At 43.2% G+C, this 18,471-nt stretch overlaps 1 protein-coding gene across 4 annotated transcripts in view; it reads left to right on the top strand.

Annotated features, from left to right (window-relative positions):
- LOC140188182 (rho GTPase-activating protein 45-like) overlaps window positions 1–18,471 on the top strand; it is a 195,964-nt gene that overhangs the window by 134,301 nt on the left and 43,192 nt on the right. For all 4 annotated transcript variants that reach the window (XM_072244192.1, XM_072244189.1, XM_072244190.1 and 1 more), the window contains exons 7-11: window positions 2,767–2,904; window positions 4,093–4,157; window positions 5,925–6,035; window positions 13,010–13,090; window positions 14,101–14,280. In XM_072244192.1, the coding sequence (XP_072100293.1) occupies window positions 2,767–2,904; window positions 4,093–4,157; window positions 5,925–6,035; window positions 13,010–13,090; window positions 14,101–14,280 (575 nt within the window). The remainder of the gene's footprint in view (window positions 1–2,766; window positions 2,905–4,092; window positions 4,158–5,924; window positions 6,036–13,009; window positions 13,091–14,100; window positions 14,281–18,471) is intronic.

Genomic DNA, 18,471 nt, shown 5'->3' on the forward strand with positions numbered 1-18,471 from the left:
ATCAGACTGTTTAATTCACGCTGATACAGTTGTATTTCTATGTTATATTGACTGTCCTGTTGTACATACTATTTATTATAAATTACTATAAATTGCACATTGCACATTTAGACGGAGACGTAACATAAAAATTTCTATTCCTCAGGTATATGAAGGATGTACGTAATAAAGTGAATTCAATTCATGTTCAAGTTTATTCTCATTGAACTGTATACATGCACACCAGCAAACGAAGCAGTGTTCCCCCAGACCAAGGTGCCCAACACAGTGCATGTAACCCACACACAACACAGAAAGTAATATTGCCGCAAATAAATTAACTACTTATTTATTTATTTAGATGAGCCGCATTTGTGACAGTGGTTAAAAAGTAAACAGTAGAACGCTACTGGCGCTTCATACGTGATGAGACCTGGGTGGTGGCAGGGTGTTCAGCAGTCTCACGGCCTGGGGGACGAAACTGTTCCCCATCTTAACTGTCCTTCACCAAATGCTACAGTAATGTTTGGTTCCTTGAACATCAGGGCTACTTTCCCCTTTTAAGAAATGCTCCAGTCTTCTAATTCACTCAGTTAATTGTCAGGGAACCCATTTTCCATCCCTGCCCTTTTATTCTATGGAATACTCCCTTGCCTGGTGCTTGATCATGTTCACGTACACCTCATGATCCTTCATTGATCCACTCTTACCTCATCAATAGACAATAGACAATAGGTGCAGGAGTAGGCTATTCGACCCTTCGAGCCAGCACCGCCATTCACTGTGATCATGGCTGATCATCCACAATCAGTATCCAGTTCCTGCCTTATCCTCATAACCTTTGATTCCACTATCTTTAAGAGCTCTATCCATCTCTTTCTTGAAAGCATCCAGAGACTTGGCCTCCACAGCCTTCTGGGGTAGAGCATTCCATACATCTACCACTCTCTGGGTGAAAAAGTTTTTCTTCAACTCTGTTCTAAATGGCCTACCCCTTATTCTTAAGCTGTGGCCTCTAGTTCTGGACTCACCCATCAGCAGGAACATGCTTCCTGCCTGCAGCATGTCCAACCCCTTAATAATCTTATATGTTTCAATAAGATCCCCTCTCAGCGTTCTAAGTTCCAGAGTATACAAGCCCAGTCGCTCCAATCTTTCGACATATGACAGTCCCGCCATCCCGGGAATTAACCTTGTGAACCTACGCTGCACTCCTTCAATAGCAAGAATGTCCTTCCTCAAATTTGGAGACCAAAACTGAACACAGTACTCCAGGTGTGGTCTCACCAGGGACCTGTACAGCTGCAGAAGGACCTCTTTGCTCTTATACTCAATTCCCCTTGTTATGAAGGCCAGCATGCCATTAGCTTACTTCACAGCCTGCTGTACTTGCATGCTTGCTTTCAGTGACTGATGTACAAGAACACCTAGATCTCATTGTGCTTCCACTTTTGCTAACTTGACTCCATTTAGATAATAATCTGCCTTCCTGTTCTTACCACCAAAGTGGATAACCTCACACTTATCCACATTAAACTGCATCTGCCATGCATCTGCCCACTCACCCAGCCTGTCCAAGTCACCCTGCATTCTCATAACATCCTCCTCACATTTCACACTGCCACCCAGCTTTGTGTCATCAGCAAATTTGCTAATGTTACTTTTAATTCTCTCATCTAAATCATTAATATATATTGTAAACAGCTGCGGTCCCAGCACTGAACCCTGCGGTACCCCACAGGTCACCGCCTGCCATTCCGAAAGGGACCCATTAATCACTACTCTTTGTTTTCTGTCAGCCAACCAATTTTCAATCCATGTCAGTACTCTGCCCCCAATACCATGTGCCCTAATTTTGCCCACTAATCTCCTATGTGGGAGTTAACAATTTCCTTCATCAATCTTCACTTGATCAAGTGATTGTTGAACTATCTGTGATTATCATAGATAACTGTTTCCCTAATTGGCCCATACTTGTTTGGATTTGCTGTATTGCACTTCTTTTGAAAAAAATGAGTCTTGGCCCGAAACGTTAACTGCTTATTCCCCTCCATAGGTGCTGCCTGACTTGCCGAGTTGCTCAAGGTTTCCAGCATCTCCAGAATCTGTTGTGATTATGGCCAATATAATCCCTTGCCTCCCTTAGTAAACTATGATGCACATGATCTACCCAGATGATAAATCCACTTTAATCTTAGCTAGCCCTTCTCAGAACTCTTCATAGCCCTGATCAAACTTAATCTGAAAGCCCAGTCTTTAATTAAGAGAAGTTTGAATCGGTACATGAATGGTAGGTGTAAGGAGGGATATGGTCCAGGTGCAGGTTGATGGGAGTAGGCAGTTTAAATGGTTTGGCAAGGGCTCGATGGGCAGAAGGGCCTGTTTCTGTGCTGCAGGTTTCAGTCGCTCAATGACTCTCTAAGTAAGCTGCCCGCAAAACATTGCTGTATATCGCCAACCCCATTGTGGTCAGTATTGTTCATGTACAGTTGATCATAAATTCTAGTGCATTTTGTTATTTTCCTGTAAGTGCCTGGAAGAAAATGAATCTCAAGGTAGTAAATGGCATGTACTGTATGTACTTTGATAGTAAACTTCTTTTGACTTTTGACTTTGATTTTGAAGTAGTTGGTGGAGATCTGAAACACAAGGATTTTATGTCTTTATTCCCTGAAGCCAGAAGCTGAGTATTGCCCAATCAAGCGGAAAAGTAGCCCCAATGGACTACACGTCCACTTACCCCAAATAGCTGTAACCAAAAGCCTTGTTTCTCATTTTGGATTGCAGGGAGTCCTTCCACGGAAGAGGTGGATATCATCCTACAGCGATCCGAGGGTGGAGTTGAAGCTGCTTTGCAGTATGCCAAGACCGTTTCCAAATACATGAAGGATCTCATTACCTACCTGGAAAAGAGAATGGCTTTGGGTGAGGGGCTGCTGAGTTTGTTAACATCACAGTCACTGAGACCTAATCAGTGTAAATTTTTTCTATGGTAATTCCGAAATCCCTGCTGTTGCTGGGCAGAACCATCGTATAAGTGAGGCCCTCTCTTGGTTGGGGGTTGACCATGGATGTTGCATACTTAAGCAGTCCTGGTGAAGGGTCTCAGCCCAAAACGTCGACTGTTTACTCTTCTTCCATTGATGCCTGTCCTGCTGAATTCCTCCAGCATTGTGTGTGTATTGCCTGAATTTCCAGCTTCTGCAGATCTCTTTATTTCCTTTTCTGCCTATCACCCCCCTCTGTTGTTTTTCCCCCTTCCCTTTTTTCCTCAGTGCACTAAGCAGTTTCAGTTCTACAGAGCAACACACAGAAAACGCTGGAGGAACTCAGCAGGTCAGGCAGCATCTATAATAATAATGGCTTCGCCTGTCTAAGTAGACAATGAAAGTGCCTGGTTCTCCAGGGCGCAGACCTAGGCGATGAATATGGAGATCCTGAGCTGCCCAAACATCAAGATCCCCCTCTCGGCCTCGCGAATGTGGCCCAAAGGAATGCGAAGCAGTACATTTGGCATCAGCTTGGCTGCAGGAGCTGCCGGGAGGTGACGTGATAGATCATCCAACCACCTTAGGGGCTCCACTCCGGATTTGTGTAGGGTTTACTCCTTAGCCTTCTCTTCTCCCGAAGATACCCACAAGGCAATGGGATCCGTAACCCTGGATAGGGGCCCATACTGGGTACTGTCAGCCGGAGCCAGCTGAGCCCGGGACTTGTGTGAGGCAGGGTCATCACGTCCTGTAGTAGTGACATATGGAGCCACTGCCCACTACGTAGGCAGCATCTATGGAAAGGAATAAACAGTCGATGTTTCGGGCCGAGACTCTTCTTCAGTGCTGGAAAGGAAAGGGGAAAGACGCCAAAATAAAAAGGGTGGGGGAAGAGGAAGGAGGATAGGTAGAAGATGATAGGTGAAGCCAGGTGGGTGGGAAAGGTCAAGGGCCAGAGAAGATAAGTTCCTAGGAAGGATATGTAGTTGTGTTAGGAAGTCCGGGTGAGTACATGGTTGAAGGGTACTCCCATGAGAAATCAGCCACATTAAAGTGGAAGATGTTACAAAAACTGCTGTGTTCTTCCTGTGTTATAACAGTGGTGTCTTTTTAATTTATACAGAACTGGACTTTGCCAAAGGCCTGATAAAATTGATCCATACTTGTAGGCAGGCTATCACTCATGAGGTAAGGAATCACAGTAATTAGCTTACTGGCAAGTAAACAGAGTTGTGTGGATATTTATTGCTGAATCTAAAACCTGATTTAAAATTCAATCAGCATGAACTATCATGGTCAAACAGCAGTTGAGAATGATGACAAGTAGTTGATTATCCAGTTCACTACGTGTATGTACCTAACACTTTATTGTAAATTCTGTTGTTGCTTTTCCCTGGTGCTACCTCAATGCACAGGTGTGAAGAAATGGTCTGTATGGCTGACATGCAAGAGAAGTCAATTTGGTAAATTGGTTTATTATTGTCACTATGCCTTGGTACATTCATTCATTCATCATGTTTTATGTTGTATGACGTGGGCCATCATGGTCTTTCCGTGATCATGATTGTCCTTGGCAAATTTTTGTACAGAAGTGGTTTCCCATTGCCTTCTGGGCAGTGTCTTTACAAGACAGATGACCCCAACCATTATCAACACTCCTCAGAGACTGTCTGCCTGTTATCGGTGGTCGCATCACCAGGACTTGTGATGTGCACCAGCTGCTCGTATGGCTTCACGTGAGCCTGATCGAGGGGCTAAGCAGTCGCTACTCCTCGCCCCAGGGCGACCTGCAGACTAGCGGAGGGAAGGAGCGCCTCACACCTTCTCTAGTAGAGACGTATCTCCACCCCGCCACCCAACTCGAACCTTTTTAATACGTATCCTAAGTACAAATCTTTGTAAATAAATATCTGAGAAGAATAAATATATAAGAATGTCCAATCCTGAAGAAGAGTCTTGGCCCAGAATGTTGACTTTCCAAAGGTGCTGCCTGACCTGTTGAGATCCTCCAGCATTTTGTGTGTGTTATTAAAAACAACCCTCAGCTTTTGTGATTCCGGTTCCGATCTTCAGCCTAAAACAAATCTCAGGTTTGAATATAAGCCCCAGAGAGCAGAATTTGAGTAAGGTTTAATATCAGTGGAATCTGTCGTGAAAGTTGTTGTTTTGTGGCAGCAGTACAGAGCAGTACATAATTAAAAAAATCTATAAATTACAATAAGAAATAAATATACACACACACACACACACACACACACAAAGGAGCAACACCATCAAATTGACGTCTATCGCAGGTGGACGAGGACGTACCTCAGGCCGAGCCCGGGGCCGACTCCGGGAACTGTCTGGGCTGTGCCTCCCACTGTGGCATGGGGGGTTCAGGACTCAGGCCCAGGTGGTGGGTGACAGTCCAGTAGGGGTCTTGGGCTGGACTCCTCATTAGACACAGCATACCTTGATGATGATGATGATATATATATATATATATATATAAATTAAATAAATAGTGCAAAAGGAGAGCAAAGAAAGAAATAAATAGTGAGATGGTGTGCATGGGTTCAGTGTCCATTCAGAAATCCCATGGTGGTGGGAAGAAGTTGCTCCTAAGGTACTGAGTGTGTGCCCTGTAGCTCTTCCTTCATGGTAGTAATGAAAGGAGGGAATGTTCTGGATGATGGGGGGTTCCTTAATGATGGATGCTGCCTTTTTGAGGCATCGTCTTTTAAAGGTGTTCTCGATGCTGGCCTGCTGAGATCCTCCAGCAAAATGTGTTACTAAGAACAATCCTCAGGTGCTGGAGGATATCTTTAAGAGGCGACGCCTGGCGCAGGTGGTGTCAGAGTTGTCGAACCAGCTACAGAAGGACAACGTAGCATTTTCATACATGACGGCATTGTGACTAACCCGCTGTGTCTCTTTAAATAACTCCTCTTTGCTTTACTTGTGTCTCTGTAGTATCACGTGCCCTTCCTGTCGATCTATTCGCTGGCACTGGAGCAGGACCTGGAGTACGGACAGAGCGTGATGCAAGGCGCCAACATCCTTCAGAATCAAACCTTTCTCCAGGTAAAACAGAACTGAATCCCGTGAATCTGTAATGGAACAGAGAATGCTCTGTATGAGGAATTTATGTTGAAGTTGTATAAGACATTGCGGATGCCTAATTTGGAGCATTGTGTGCAGTTTTGGTCACCCGCCTACAGGAAAGATGTAATTAAGGTTGAAAATTTACAAGTTGGGTCTGGAGGACATGAGTTATAAAGAAAGATTGAATGGGTTAGGACTTTGTTTCTTAGAACGTAGAATACTGGGAGGAGATTTGACAGAGATATACAAAATTATGAGGGGTATAGATAGGGTAAATGCAAGCAGGCTTTTTCCACTGAGGTTGGGTGGGTCTACAACCAGAGGTTATGGGTGAAGGGTGAAAGGTGAAGAGTTTAAGGGGAGCATGAGGGGAAGCTTCTTCACCCAGAGGGTGGAACGAGCTGCCAGCACAAGTGGTGCATGTGGGCTCAATTTCAACGTTTCAGCGAAGTTTAGATAGGTACATGGTTGGTAGGGGTATGGTGGGGTTATGGCCCCGGTGCAGGTCAATGGGTGTAGGTAGCTAAAATGGTTCAGCAAGGACTAGATGGGTTGAGGTGCATGTTTCTGTGCTGTACTTTTCTACGGCTATGAGAATGTTGGGAAATCCCAGCAGGCCAACGGCATCTGTGGAAGGAGAAGCAGAATATGGTTCAGGTCTGTGGCCTTTAATCAGAAGTAAGAAAGAAGATGAATGATTAAAGAAAGAAACAAGATTATCTGAACAGGAGAGAGAGTGAGGGAGGGTAATCAAAGTTCAAAGTAAATTTGTTATAAAAGTATGTCACCATATACAACTGTGAGATTCATTTTCCTTCGGGCACTCTCAACAAATCTATGGAATAGTAACTACTGTATAACAGGATCAATGAAAGATCAACTAGAGTGCAGAAGACAACAAACTCTGCAAATGCAAATATAAATAAATAGCAATAAATAATGACAGCATGATATAATGAGATAAAGAGTCATTGAAAGTGAGTTCATTAGTTGTAGGAACATTTCAACGAAGTGATAAGTAAGTGTAGTTATCCCCTTTTGTTCAGAAGCCTGATGGTTGAGGGGTAGTAACTGTTCTTGAACTTGGTGGTGTGAGTCCTAAGGATCTTGTACCTTCCAGAGATTCACCATCCTTAAGCAAAAGAGATTACCCCTCATCTCCATTGGAAAAGGACATCATTCTATTCTGAGGCTGTGTCCTCTGGTCTTAGATTTTCCCACCATATATATGCCACCCTGAGATTCATTTTCTTGCGGGCACACTCAGCGAATCCAAGAACCGGAAAAGAATCAGTGAAAGACCACACCCAACAGGATGGACAAGCAACCAATGTTGAAAGAATAACGATCTGTACAAGTACAAGAGAAAAATAAATAACTAAATAAACAATAAATAATGAGAGCAACACACATCAAAGTTGCTGGTGAACGCAGCAGGCCAGGCAGCATCTGTAGGAAGAGGTGCAGTCGACGTTTCAGGCCGAGACCCTTCGTCAGCAACTTTGATGTGTGTTGCTTGAATTTCCAGCATCTGCAGAATGCCTGTTGTCTGCGTTTAAATAAGTAATGAGAACATGAGATGAAAATTTTTGTAGCACTGTCTGCTACTGTAAAACAATAAATTTTCCATCATATGTCAGTGATAAAAAATATGATTCTGATTGTCATCCTAATGTTGAATTAATGAATAATAATTGATAATTCTGAATAGTCATGAGCACCATCTCACAAACTTGCTGGCTTTTTCCACTACTTGTATTTTTGTATATTCCTTATTGTAACTTGTTTATTTGCTCTTTATGTATTAGCAACCCCTCATGCCGCAAAACAACACATTTCACGATGTGTCAATAATAATAAGCCTGATTCTGATTCTAATTAGTGTTCAGAGGGAAGTTGTAGGACTATTTGCACTTTTAAAAATACTGCTACATTAATTCTCCTGATCATAAAATTAACCTGTAGAACATATTACTACAATGGCATTTCATTGACTTTAAATAGAGTATTTCAAAGCAGATTTCAGTCCAGATACACTTTAGGGCTTTGCTAGATTTACACTTCTCACACCCAATTTACAGGTAGCACTTTTGGCAGTCAAGATAGTTCATTAGTTTCACAATGAGAAAACGTGAGAGACAGTTTACAATGAGTCAGCCACCTAATATGTGTTAAAGGCTGCTTTGTTTAAATGTACATTGCACCTTTATTTTATGAGTCTATAGTGATACCCTTGGGTGTCCTTGCCAGCATTTGTCAGGCTGTGGGATAATTCATTGCACCAACATTCCAGGAGGGAGTTGGTGAGTGAAGAACAGACCGTGGAGAGGAGAGGGGTGAAACAGTGGAGGAAAGCAGTCAAGGATGAAAGAAGGTGTTGGAGAATGTTGGGGAGTTGTGGAAGAGGAATAGGGAAGTGGGAAGAGAAAGAGGGAGCAGGAATAGGAATGAGAAAAAGGAAGAAGATTAGTGATGGGGAAGAGGAATGGGGAGACTGAAGATGATCGGGGAGTGGAAGAGGATCTGGAAGTGGGAAGAAGAACGGGATGTGAGAAGAGGAATGGTGAAGGAGACAAGAAAAGGGGGACGTGGGAAGAGAAACAAGGAAAAGGAAGAGAGAAACGGGAGGAGGAAGGGGAAGAATTTAAGTGTCTTCTTCATCTATACCACAGCTTGCAACATTTCATGGGGCAGAAGATTAATCTTTACATCTGATAAATACAAAATATAGAATCAGAATCAAGTTTAACTTCTGATTTATGTTGTGAAATTTGTTGTTTTGTGGTAGCAGTATGAAGGTTCAAAGGGTCAAAGGCTATTTTATCAAAGTATATACACAGAATACAACTCTGAGGTTTGTCTTCTCCAGCTAGCCGTGAAATATAGAAAAACTATGGGAGTCTTTGAAAGAAAAGACATCAACTCCACCCTCCCGCCTGAAAAAGAAAAAGAAACCAAACTGGCAAACCCCAAAGCCAGTTGCACAAAACTATCAGATTGCCCACCAGAAAATGGCAACTAAAACATCAAACCCCAAACCCCTTCGCTTTTACACGAAAAACTAACAGATTGCCTACATGGAAAATTACCAAAAAGAACATCAGATCCCAAATCCCCAACCCCTCCCTCATCTTAACAGTAACATATCACCCACCCACAAATTGGCAACAAGAAAGAAAACACACAAAACTGAAGGAGGCCATAAATATACTACAGTCCACGCCAGTAATCACATGTGCCTTGGAACTTCGAAAACGTCCTCCGTCAGCATCGAGGAGAGTGACAGCTCGAACTCAATCCTTCTGCGTGGAGTGACTGTTGACCTGTGGCCTCCTGACCTCTGGCCCAATGCAGCCTCCCATGTACCATAGCCACTGACCCAGCCTCCCATGGAGAGCGACCACCAACCCGGCCTCTCCTGTATTTGCCTCGGTGTTTCCATCTTCCTTGAGGCTGCAATCGGTGAGAAACGGACTTGATCATGGCCCCACAACCTGTCTCTGGTCTTCTGCTCGAGACAGCTCGTGCTTGTGGTCCTCTCCTGGAATTTGCTTGAGGACAGCAGAGCATTAGATCACTCGACTGAACTCCAAACTGTAAATCACAGGCTCCAACAGTTTCCGAAACACAATTAAGAGAAAAAGAATAAGCTGAAGGTGTAGAAAAAGTGAAATAGTTGACTATCTGGAAGATGTCACCTGAGGAATTGTTGTTCACTGGTGCCATCTTGACCGGTGTCATGTATTGCAATATACACAATACAAAACTGTCGAAATGTCAAATGGTAGTGCAAAAAAAGTAGTGAGCTAGTGTTTGTGGGTTCAATGTCCATTCAGAAATCTGATGACAGAGAGGAAGAAGCTGTTCTTGAATTGAGTGGGTGCCTTCAGGCTTCTGTACCTCCTACCTGATGGTAACAATGAGAAGAGGGCATGTCCTGGATGATGCAATCGTTAATGATGTGACACTTCAGTGATTTAAATGGAACACAGGAAAGCAAATTTCAATGCTGTTTCATTTCTGAGTCATGTATTTACTGCAGGCAGCCTAGAAGCAGATTCACATTTCTCGCACCCAGCCACTAACCCTTTGCAGTTGCGATAACCCATCAGTTTCACAATGAGAAAACACCTGATGACAAACGGCTTACCGTGAGCCAGCCACCTTGATGTTCTCAACAACATCCAACAGCATAAAGCAAGCTTTCTCTCCATCCCTTCTCACTTTTCCCCCTTCTGCTGATCCACCTGGCTCCCATCACCCTATCACTTACCCCTGCCCCACTCTCTGCCACCCTCTCCATCTGCCCATCAACCACACGATCCTCCCAACTGGTGTCCCTCCCGTTATTCCCTGTGCTGACTTCCCCTCCAATCAGATTCCTTGCCCTTTAGCCCTTTGTCACTTCCACCTATCACCTCTCAGCTTCTAGCTCTATTCCTGCTCTCTCCCCACCCCTCATCTCCCTATCACCCTCCTCACCTGGATCCACCTATCACCCGCCAGCTCTTGCTCCACCCCTTCCCTCCACCAATTTCAATCTTAAAAGTCTCTCCCTATCCCTCAATCTCATGGTTTTATAAACTTTATCAGATGTACCCTCAGTTCTGATGCTCCAGAGAAAACAAGTTTGGCCAATCTCTTTTAGTTTACACCCTCTAAACTGATACCAACCCTCCACAGCTTATGAAAACCTGAGGAATGCAAAACCTATGTGTACAAACGAGTGTTTGGGTGTGGGTGGGGTGGATTTCCCGGCTGCTGTGGGGCCGCAGATGTCTTCTGCCAGGTGGGAATCTTGGGCCCAGCACATTTGCAATTACAAAGAAATCACGACAGTTCCCCTACTTCACTAGGAGTTTGCAGATATTCTGCATGACGTTTAAAACCAACATCTGTCAATGTGTGGTGGAGAGTATATTGATGCTGCATCACAGCCTGGTATGGAAACATCAATGCCCTTGAATGGAAGATCCTACAAAAAGTAGTGGATACGGCCCAGTCCATCACGGGTAAAGCCCTCCCCACCATTGAGCACATCTACATGAAACATTGTCACAGGAAAGCAGCATCCATCATCAGGGACCCCCACCACTCAGGTCATGCTCTGTTCTCGCTGTTGCCATCAGGAAGGGCTGTCTACAAGAAGGGCCAGAGCCGTCTCTATTCCCTGAGGAGACTGAGGTCCTTTAACATCTGCTGGACGTGGTGGCCAGTGCGATCATGTTTGCTGTTGTGTGCTGGGGCAGCAGGCTGAGGGTAGCAGACACCAGCAGAATCAACAAACTCATTCGTAAGGCCAGTGATGTTGTGGAGATGGAACTGGACTCTCTGACGGTGGTGTCTGAAAAGAGGATGCTGTCTAAGTTGCATGCCATCTTGGACAATGTCTCCCATCCACTACATAATGTACTGGTTGGGCACAGGAGTACATTCAGCCAGAGACTCATTCCACCGAGATGCAGCACAGAGCGTCATAGGAAGTCATTCCTGCCTGTGGCCATCAAACTTTACAACTCCTCCCTTGGAGGGTCAGACACCCTGAGCCAATAGGCTGGTCCTGGATTTATTTCATAATTTCCTGGCATAATTTACATATTACTATTTAACTATTTATGGTTTTATTACTATTTAATTATTTATGGTGCAACTGTAACAAAAACCAATTTCCCCCGGGATCAATAAAGTATGACTATGACTATGTACAGGATTCTCAGGACTCACATCACCAGACCCAGAAACACTTATTATTCCTCAACCATCAGGCTCTTGAACCAAAGTAGATAACTTCACTCAACTTCACTCGCCCCATCACTGAAATGTTCCTATAACCTATGGACTCACTTTCAAGAACTCTTCATCTCATGTTCTTGATATTTATTGCTTATTTATTTATTATTATTATTTCTTTCTGTTTGTATTCGCACAGTTTGTTATCTTTTGCACACTGGTTGAACCCCAACTTGGTGCAGTTTTTCATTGCTTCTTTCTTTCTTTTTAAATCTTTTTATTGAATAAGTATACAAAAAGGTAAGCCATATAGGCACTAATACAATAAAATTACAGGAGATATGAATACAAAAAAAATAATACAAACTATGTAATTTAAACATAACGTACCAAGGTAACATAATAGTATACTAATTTTTATATATATCAATAGAGAAAAGGAAAAAAAAAACCCCAAAAAAAACCCACCGTGCAACTAACTAAAAGCAAAGCAAAGCAATGGGCTAACTTGAAACCAAACAGAGTTAAAAAACTTAAAATCACGTCCTCAATCCCGACCTCCATTAAAAATTTCATTGCTTCTGTTATGGTATTATTCTATAGATTTATTGAGTATGCCCACAAGAAAACGAACCTCAGGGTTGTACTTTGATAAATTTACTTTGAATGTTATTGCTATAATCACCTACTTAACTAACATTTTGAATATAGTCAGGTATATTTACAAAATTCCATATTGACAATGGTAGCACATTCCGACTAACGGAACCCCTCTAGAGTCAGTTCCAAGGAGGTGAAGACCACAAACTCCAGACGCCCAAAATATACATCTTTTGTTATAGTGTTGGAACGGTGGCCCCATGAATATTCTACCAACCAGAGGGTGAAGATTCAGAGCAGTTCTGTCCTGAACTGTGCCTTGGATGGCAGTGCTGCACCTTAACAATGTGCTAATAGCTGAAACTTCCACCTTTTGTCTTTCCCTGTGTAGTATCAGTGGGACAGATTCCCCTCCGAATGTCCCACACCCAATGGTTAGTTTCACTGCCCCTGAAGTATCAGTTTGAAGTTAAATTGTTTACGGGTTTTAATACCCGAAGACAGGTTCTCATTTTAGTTAATCCATTATTACCTTACCTACAATTTCATAACTCCAGAGGCAACCTGTACGTGTGCGAGAGCTGTTCACGCTGAACATGTGTGCTGGTTTTATCTTTACACAGCCGTTAGCTGGAAGAAGATTGGATCATGAAAAGCGCAGAAAAGAGATTAAAGAGCAGTGGCACCGGGCGCAGAGGAAGCTGGTACGACAATCTACCTTGTACATAACACGGCGTGTAATTTGAGCACCATGGTAGCGTGGCGGTTAGTGCGACACTGTTATAGCTCAGAGCGTTTCAGATTCCACCCACTGTCCAAAGGTCATTGTAAAATTGTCCTGTGTTCAGGTTAGGGTTAAATCAATGAGTTGCTGGATTATTGGACTGGAAGGGTCTGTTCTATGTTCTATTTCTAAATTAAAAAAAATAACTGAACCTAATCTAAAATTAACCTCAATTATTGTCAATATCCTGAACTACAAACTAAATGTAAAGTTCATAATTAATTTGTTTGCTTGTGGGAGTTCCAGACGCTTCATTTATGGGATTAGGATTCAGATGCTACCTAGCAAAAGGATTTGATGTTTCTGGTGATTTGATTCATCAACCTTGTTAATTTCTGAAGTCTTTGATTTTCCCGGAGAACCTGGGTTCATGGAATGTGCAAACTCCATGCAGGCAGCTTGCTTCTACAATAATGGCTCAGAAATCTAGAATTCTACACCTCCATATTAAGGTTAAAAATATCTAATGGGTCTGTTTGCATAGGCTTATGTTTCATACAAGAGATTCTGCAGACATTGGAAATTCAGAGTGACATTCACAAGATGCTGGAGGAACTCAGCAGGCCAGAACCCATGAAGGGTCTCAGTGCAGAATGTTGTCTTTTTATTCCTCTGCATAGTTGCTCAAGGTTTCCAGCACCCACAGAATCTCTTGTGTCGCAGTATTGAAAGAAACATGTTAGCACATCTGGTGAAATCGCAGAGTTCCATCTGACCTTTGAGGCCTGGACCAACGATATCTGCACAGTCCCGTATGTGCTTGGGTTTTCTCCCACAGTCCAAAGGTGTACACATTAGTAGGTCATTGTAAATTGTCCTGTGACTAGGCTAGGGTTAGATTAGCTGGGCTGTGCAACTCAGTAGGCAGGAGTGTCTGTTCCACACTGTATATCTAAAATATTAAAAAATCACCCGGCCTTTCCCTTTCAGCAAGAAGCGGAGACCAACCTTAAAAAGGCAAAGCAGGCGTACATGCAGCGTTCCGAGGAGCACGAAAAGGCCAAGATCCTGACGGTGAAAGCCGAGGAGGATCAGCAGAGCACAAGCAGCAGTAACACCAGCAAGACTCTGGACAAGAAGAGGAAGACGGAGGAGGATGCTCGCAACAAGGTACGTCCCGGAGAATGGATAGGAACCTTCTCCTGTTGAATGCAGGGGGCACAGTGACATAGACACGTACGCCTTTGGCTCACCATGTCTACACCAACCCCTCCCTTCCTACCAGTCAACTACAACTTACTGCCTACCACTCAGCTACTCCAACCCCTCGCTTCCTATGACTCTTTGGCCAATTGCTCCTTGATTACATCTTGACTCACCGTGTCTGCACAACTATACCAACTCCTTGCTTCCTACCACTCAACTACAATTTACATTAGACTTTGATGCTATCAACTGGCACATCTTTGGCCTGTGGGAGGGAACTGGAGAACCTGGGTTCATGGAATATGCAAACTCTACATAGGATGCTTGCTTCTACGATAATGGTTTATAATCTAGAATTCTACATCTACCCAATAAGTTTAAAAATATTCATTGGGTCAACTTACATATCTTATCTCTGATCTTTCAGATCCTCTTTTGCCACACACTACTCTGCAGCAGCTCTAAACTTCTGCAGAGGTTACTGGTAGTTACACTCAGTGGCCACTTTATTAGGTACACCTGCACACCTGGTCATTAATGCAAATATCTAATCAGCCAATCAGGGTGGCAGCAACTCAGTGCATAAAAGCATATAGACGTGGTCAAGAGGTTCAGTTGTTGTTCAGACCAAACATCAGACTGGGGAAGAAATGCCCGCTTCACTGCCGCTGCTACTGTGTGGTCCGGAATCTCCAGAGGAGAAGGCCCCGAATCCTTGTTTTGGCAGCCGGGGCGAGGTCGAAGGAGCTCAGCAGAGGATGGTGCATGGGAGGCTGTATCGGAGGGGCTAGTCGGAGGCTCGAAGTTTTCAGATGGACGGACTCAGTGTCGACTGCTGTCAGGTACTTCCAATGCATCGGCAGTTGTCAGTGCCTGGAGGTTTATGGCAGGGAGTTTCTCCCTTTTGCCGCCTGCTGTCGGGGACTCGGGAGTCGATCGGGACCTTGAGACTTTTTTTTACCGTGCCCATGGTCTGCTCTTCATCAAATTATGGTATTGCTTTGCACTGTTGTAACTATATGTTATAATTATGTGGTTCTGTCAGTGTTAGTCTTTGGTTTGTCCTGTTTTTCTGTGATATCACTCTGGAGGAACATTGTATCATTTCTTAATGCATACATGCGTTTCTAAATGACAATAAATGAGGACTGAGTGTTCTCGTAATCTAAATGTGATCTAAGTGACTTTGACCATGGAATGATTGTTGGTGCCAGATGTTGATCTCCTGGGATTTTCATGCACAACACTCTCCAGAGCTAACAGAGAATGGTGCAAGAAACAAAAAGTATCCAGTGAGCAGCAGTACCATGGGAGAAAATGACTTGAAAATGAGAGAGCTCAGAGGAGAATGGCCGGACTGGTTCAACCTGACAGAAAGGCGACAGTAACTCTAATAATCATGCATTACAACACTGGTGTGCAGGAGAGCGTCTCTGAAATCACAACGTATCAAACCTTGAAATGGATGGGCTACGGCAGTGGTAGACCACAAACATACACTAACTGGTCACTTTATTAGGTTCACAAGATGCCTGATAAAATGGCTACAGAGTGTATTTGGCATCTGCCAAGTGATATTTAAAACATTCCATAGTACTTTGTGAGTTCCGTTTGCACAATGGCCTTGCTGTTAGTTTTGAAGGTAAACATAGCAACCATCTGATTTGGAGCACGATCTCGTTTGCAGATGAGTTGGTGGTAAAGAAAGCAATTGCAATGCTAGCATTCATTTCAAGAGGACTAGAATATCAAAGCAAGGATATAATGTTGCGGCTGTATAAGGTGTTGGTTAGACCACACTTGGAGTATTGTGAGCAGTTTTGGTCCCCTTATCTAAGGAAGAATGTGCTGGCATTGGAGAGGTTCCAGCGGAAACTCACAAGAATAATCCCAGGATTACCATGTGAGGGTTGCCATATGAGGAGCATTTGGCTCTGGGCTTGTATTCGATGGAGCTCAGAAGAATGAGTGGGGATCTTATTGAAACCTATCAAATATTGAAAGGCCTAGATAGACTGGATGTGGAGAGGTTGTTTCCTATAGTGGGAGAATCTAGGACCAGAGGGTGCAGCTTCAGGATATAAGAATTCCTTTAGAACAGAGATGAGGGGAAATTTCTGTTGCCAGAGGGTGCTGAATCTGTGGAATTCATTGCCACAGTCGGCTATGAAGGCCAAGTCATTGGGCATATTTAAAAAATGTTGATGGCTTAATCATGTTCCTATATCTTATGGTCTCATTTATTCACAATGTTAGCTCAACACATGAGACACATAACGTACAGCCCCATAACTGTTTTTTAAAAAATCATTATTAATGGTTTTACTTGTCAAATTACAAAGAGAGCTATCTGAACCGAAGGTCACCGGTGTTAAGTGCTGTACAGCAACTTGATAGGCTTCAGGTGCTCTGAATATTGACAGTTCACAGGCAGTGAAATCATTCAGACCACAAACCGGATCAGAACTGTTATCTCACTGAACAGAGAGCAGTCGACTGTAAACATGCAATTGTGATGAATAATACCATGTGTTCATCAGTCTTATAGTTATGCTTGGGTGCTATTGGGAACTGGGTGTCTACCTCTGTCTATGGAATGACAGCTTCCAACTCACTGTATACCGTCACGTTCTGCCTAGTGCCAAAAGTGCAAGCTTCTGATTACATACTGGGATGTTGGCAGGTTTGGAGGACCTGAGTTATATGAAAAGATTGAATAGGTGAGAACTTTGTTCTTTAGAACGTGGAAGTCTGAGAGGAGTAGATTTGACAGATGTGCACAAAATTATGAGGGGGTATGTAGCTCGGGTAAATGCAAGCAAGCTGTTTCCTCTGCGTTCAGGTGTGACTACAACTAGAGGTCGTGGGTTAAGGGTGAAAGGTGAAAAGTTTAAGGGGAACAGAAGGGGAAATTTCTTCACTCAGAGGGTCATGAGAGGGTGGCATGTGCTGCCAGCACAAGTGGTGCATGCAAGCCCGATTTCAACGTTTAAGAAAAGTTTGGCTAGGTACATGGATGGTAGGGGGATGGAGGGCTATCTCCTGATGCAGGCCAATGGGAGTAGGCAGTTTAAATGGTTTGTCATGGACTAGATGGGCCGAAGGTCCTGTCTCAGTGCTGTACTTTTTTATGATTCTATGACTCTTTATTAAAGTGGAGGCTGATAGGTTCTTAATTAGTCAGGGCATCAAAAGTTATGGGGGAAAGGCAGGAGAATGGGGTTGAGAGGGATTATAAATCAGTCATAACAGAATGGCAGAGCAGACTCAATGGGCCAAGTGACCTTATTCTGCTCCTATATCTTATGTCCTTGTTAATGTTGTAGTACTACTTTGACACCAAGTCCTGTAACAATAGTTATTATGTACAGTGGCCGTCTCACTTTCATATGATTTAACAGAGGACTTACGGTGACAATTTACCAGGAGCCAAGAGTCCTGGGTCACTGACCCAGGGAAATGAGTCTGAATCAGAATCAGCTTTAATATCACTGGCATCTGTCATGAAATTTGTCGTTTTGTGGCAGCATAACATTGCAATACCTAAAAAAGCTATTAATTACAATATGAAATCTAGTACTGCGCAAAAGTCTTCAACGCGTGTAAAAGACTCTGTAAGGTGAAGATGCTTCCAAAAATAATGAAAGGAAAAGTTTCTAGATATCAAAACAATTTCTATAAAGAGCAGTTAACAGAAAACAACTAAATCAAATCAATAACTTGCCTTTAAAACAGCATCAATGTTCTTGCAGTTTTATAGGAAAATTGGCTCGTAAGTTGTTCCAAGTATCTTGGAGAACTTGCCATAGTTCTTCTGCAATCTTTAGCTGTCTTGCTTGCTTCTGTCTCTCCAGGTAATCCCAGACATCCTTGATGATGTTAAGAATAGGGCTCTGTAGAGTCCATACCATCTCTATGTACATATATATATATATATTTCTTTCTCTCTCTCTTTCTCTCTCTGTCTCTATCTCTCTCTCTCGATCTCGCTCTCTGTCTATATCTCTCTCTCTTTCTCTCTCTCTCTTTCCCTCTCTCTTCCATCTCTCTCTCTCTTCCCCCCCCTCTCTCTCTCTCTCTCTCTCTCTCTCTCTCTCTATATATATATATATATATATATGGGACTTGCATTGATGTTGTTCCATTGGTTTTGTT

Source organism: Mobula birostris, chromosome 26 (genome assembly GCF_030028105.1).
Source record: "Mobula birostris isolate sMobBir1 chromosome 26, sMobBir1.hap1, whole genome shotgun sequence".
Taxonomy (NCBI): domain Eukaryota; kingdom Metazoa; phylum Chordata; class Chondrichthyes; order Myliobatiformes; family Myliobatidae; genus Mobula; species Mobula birostris.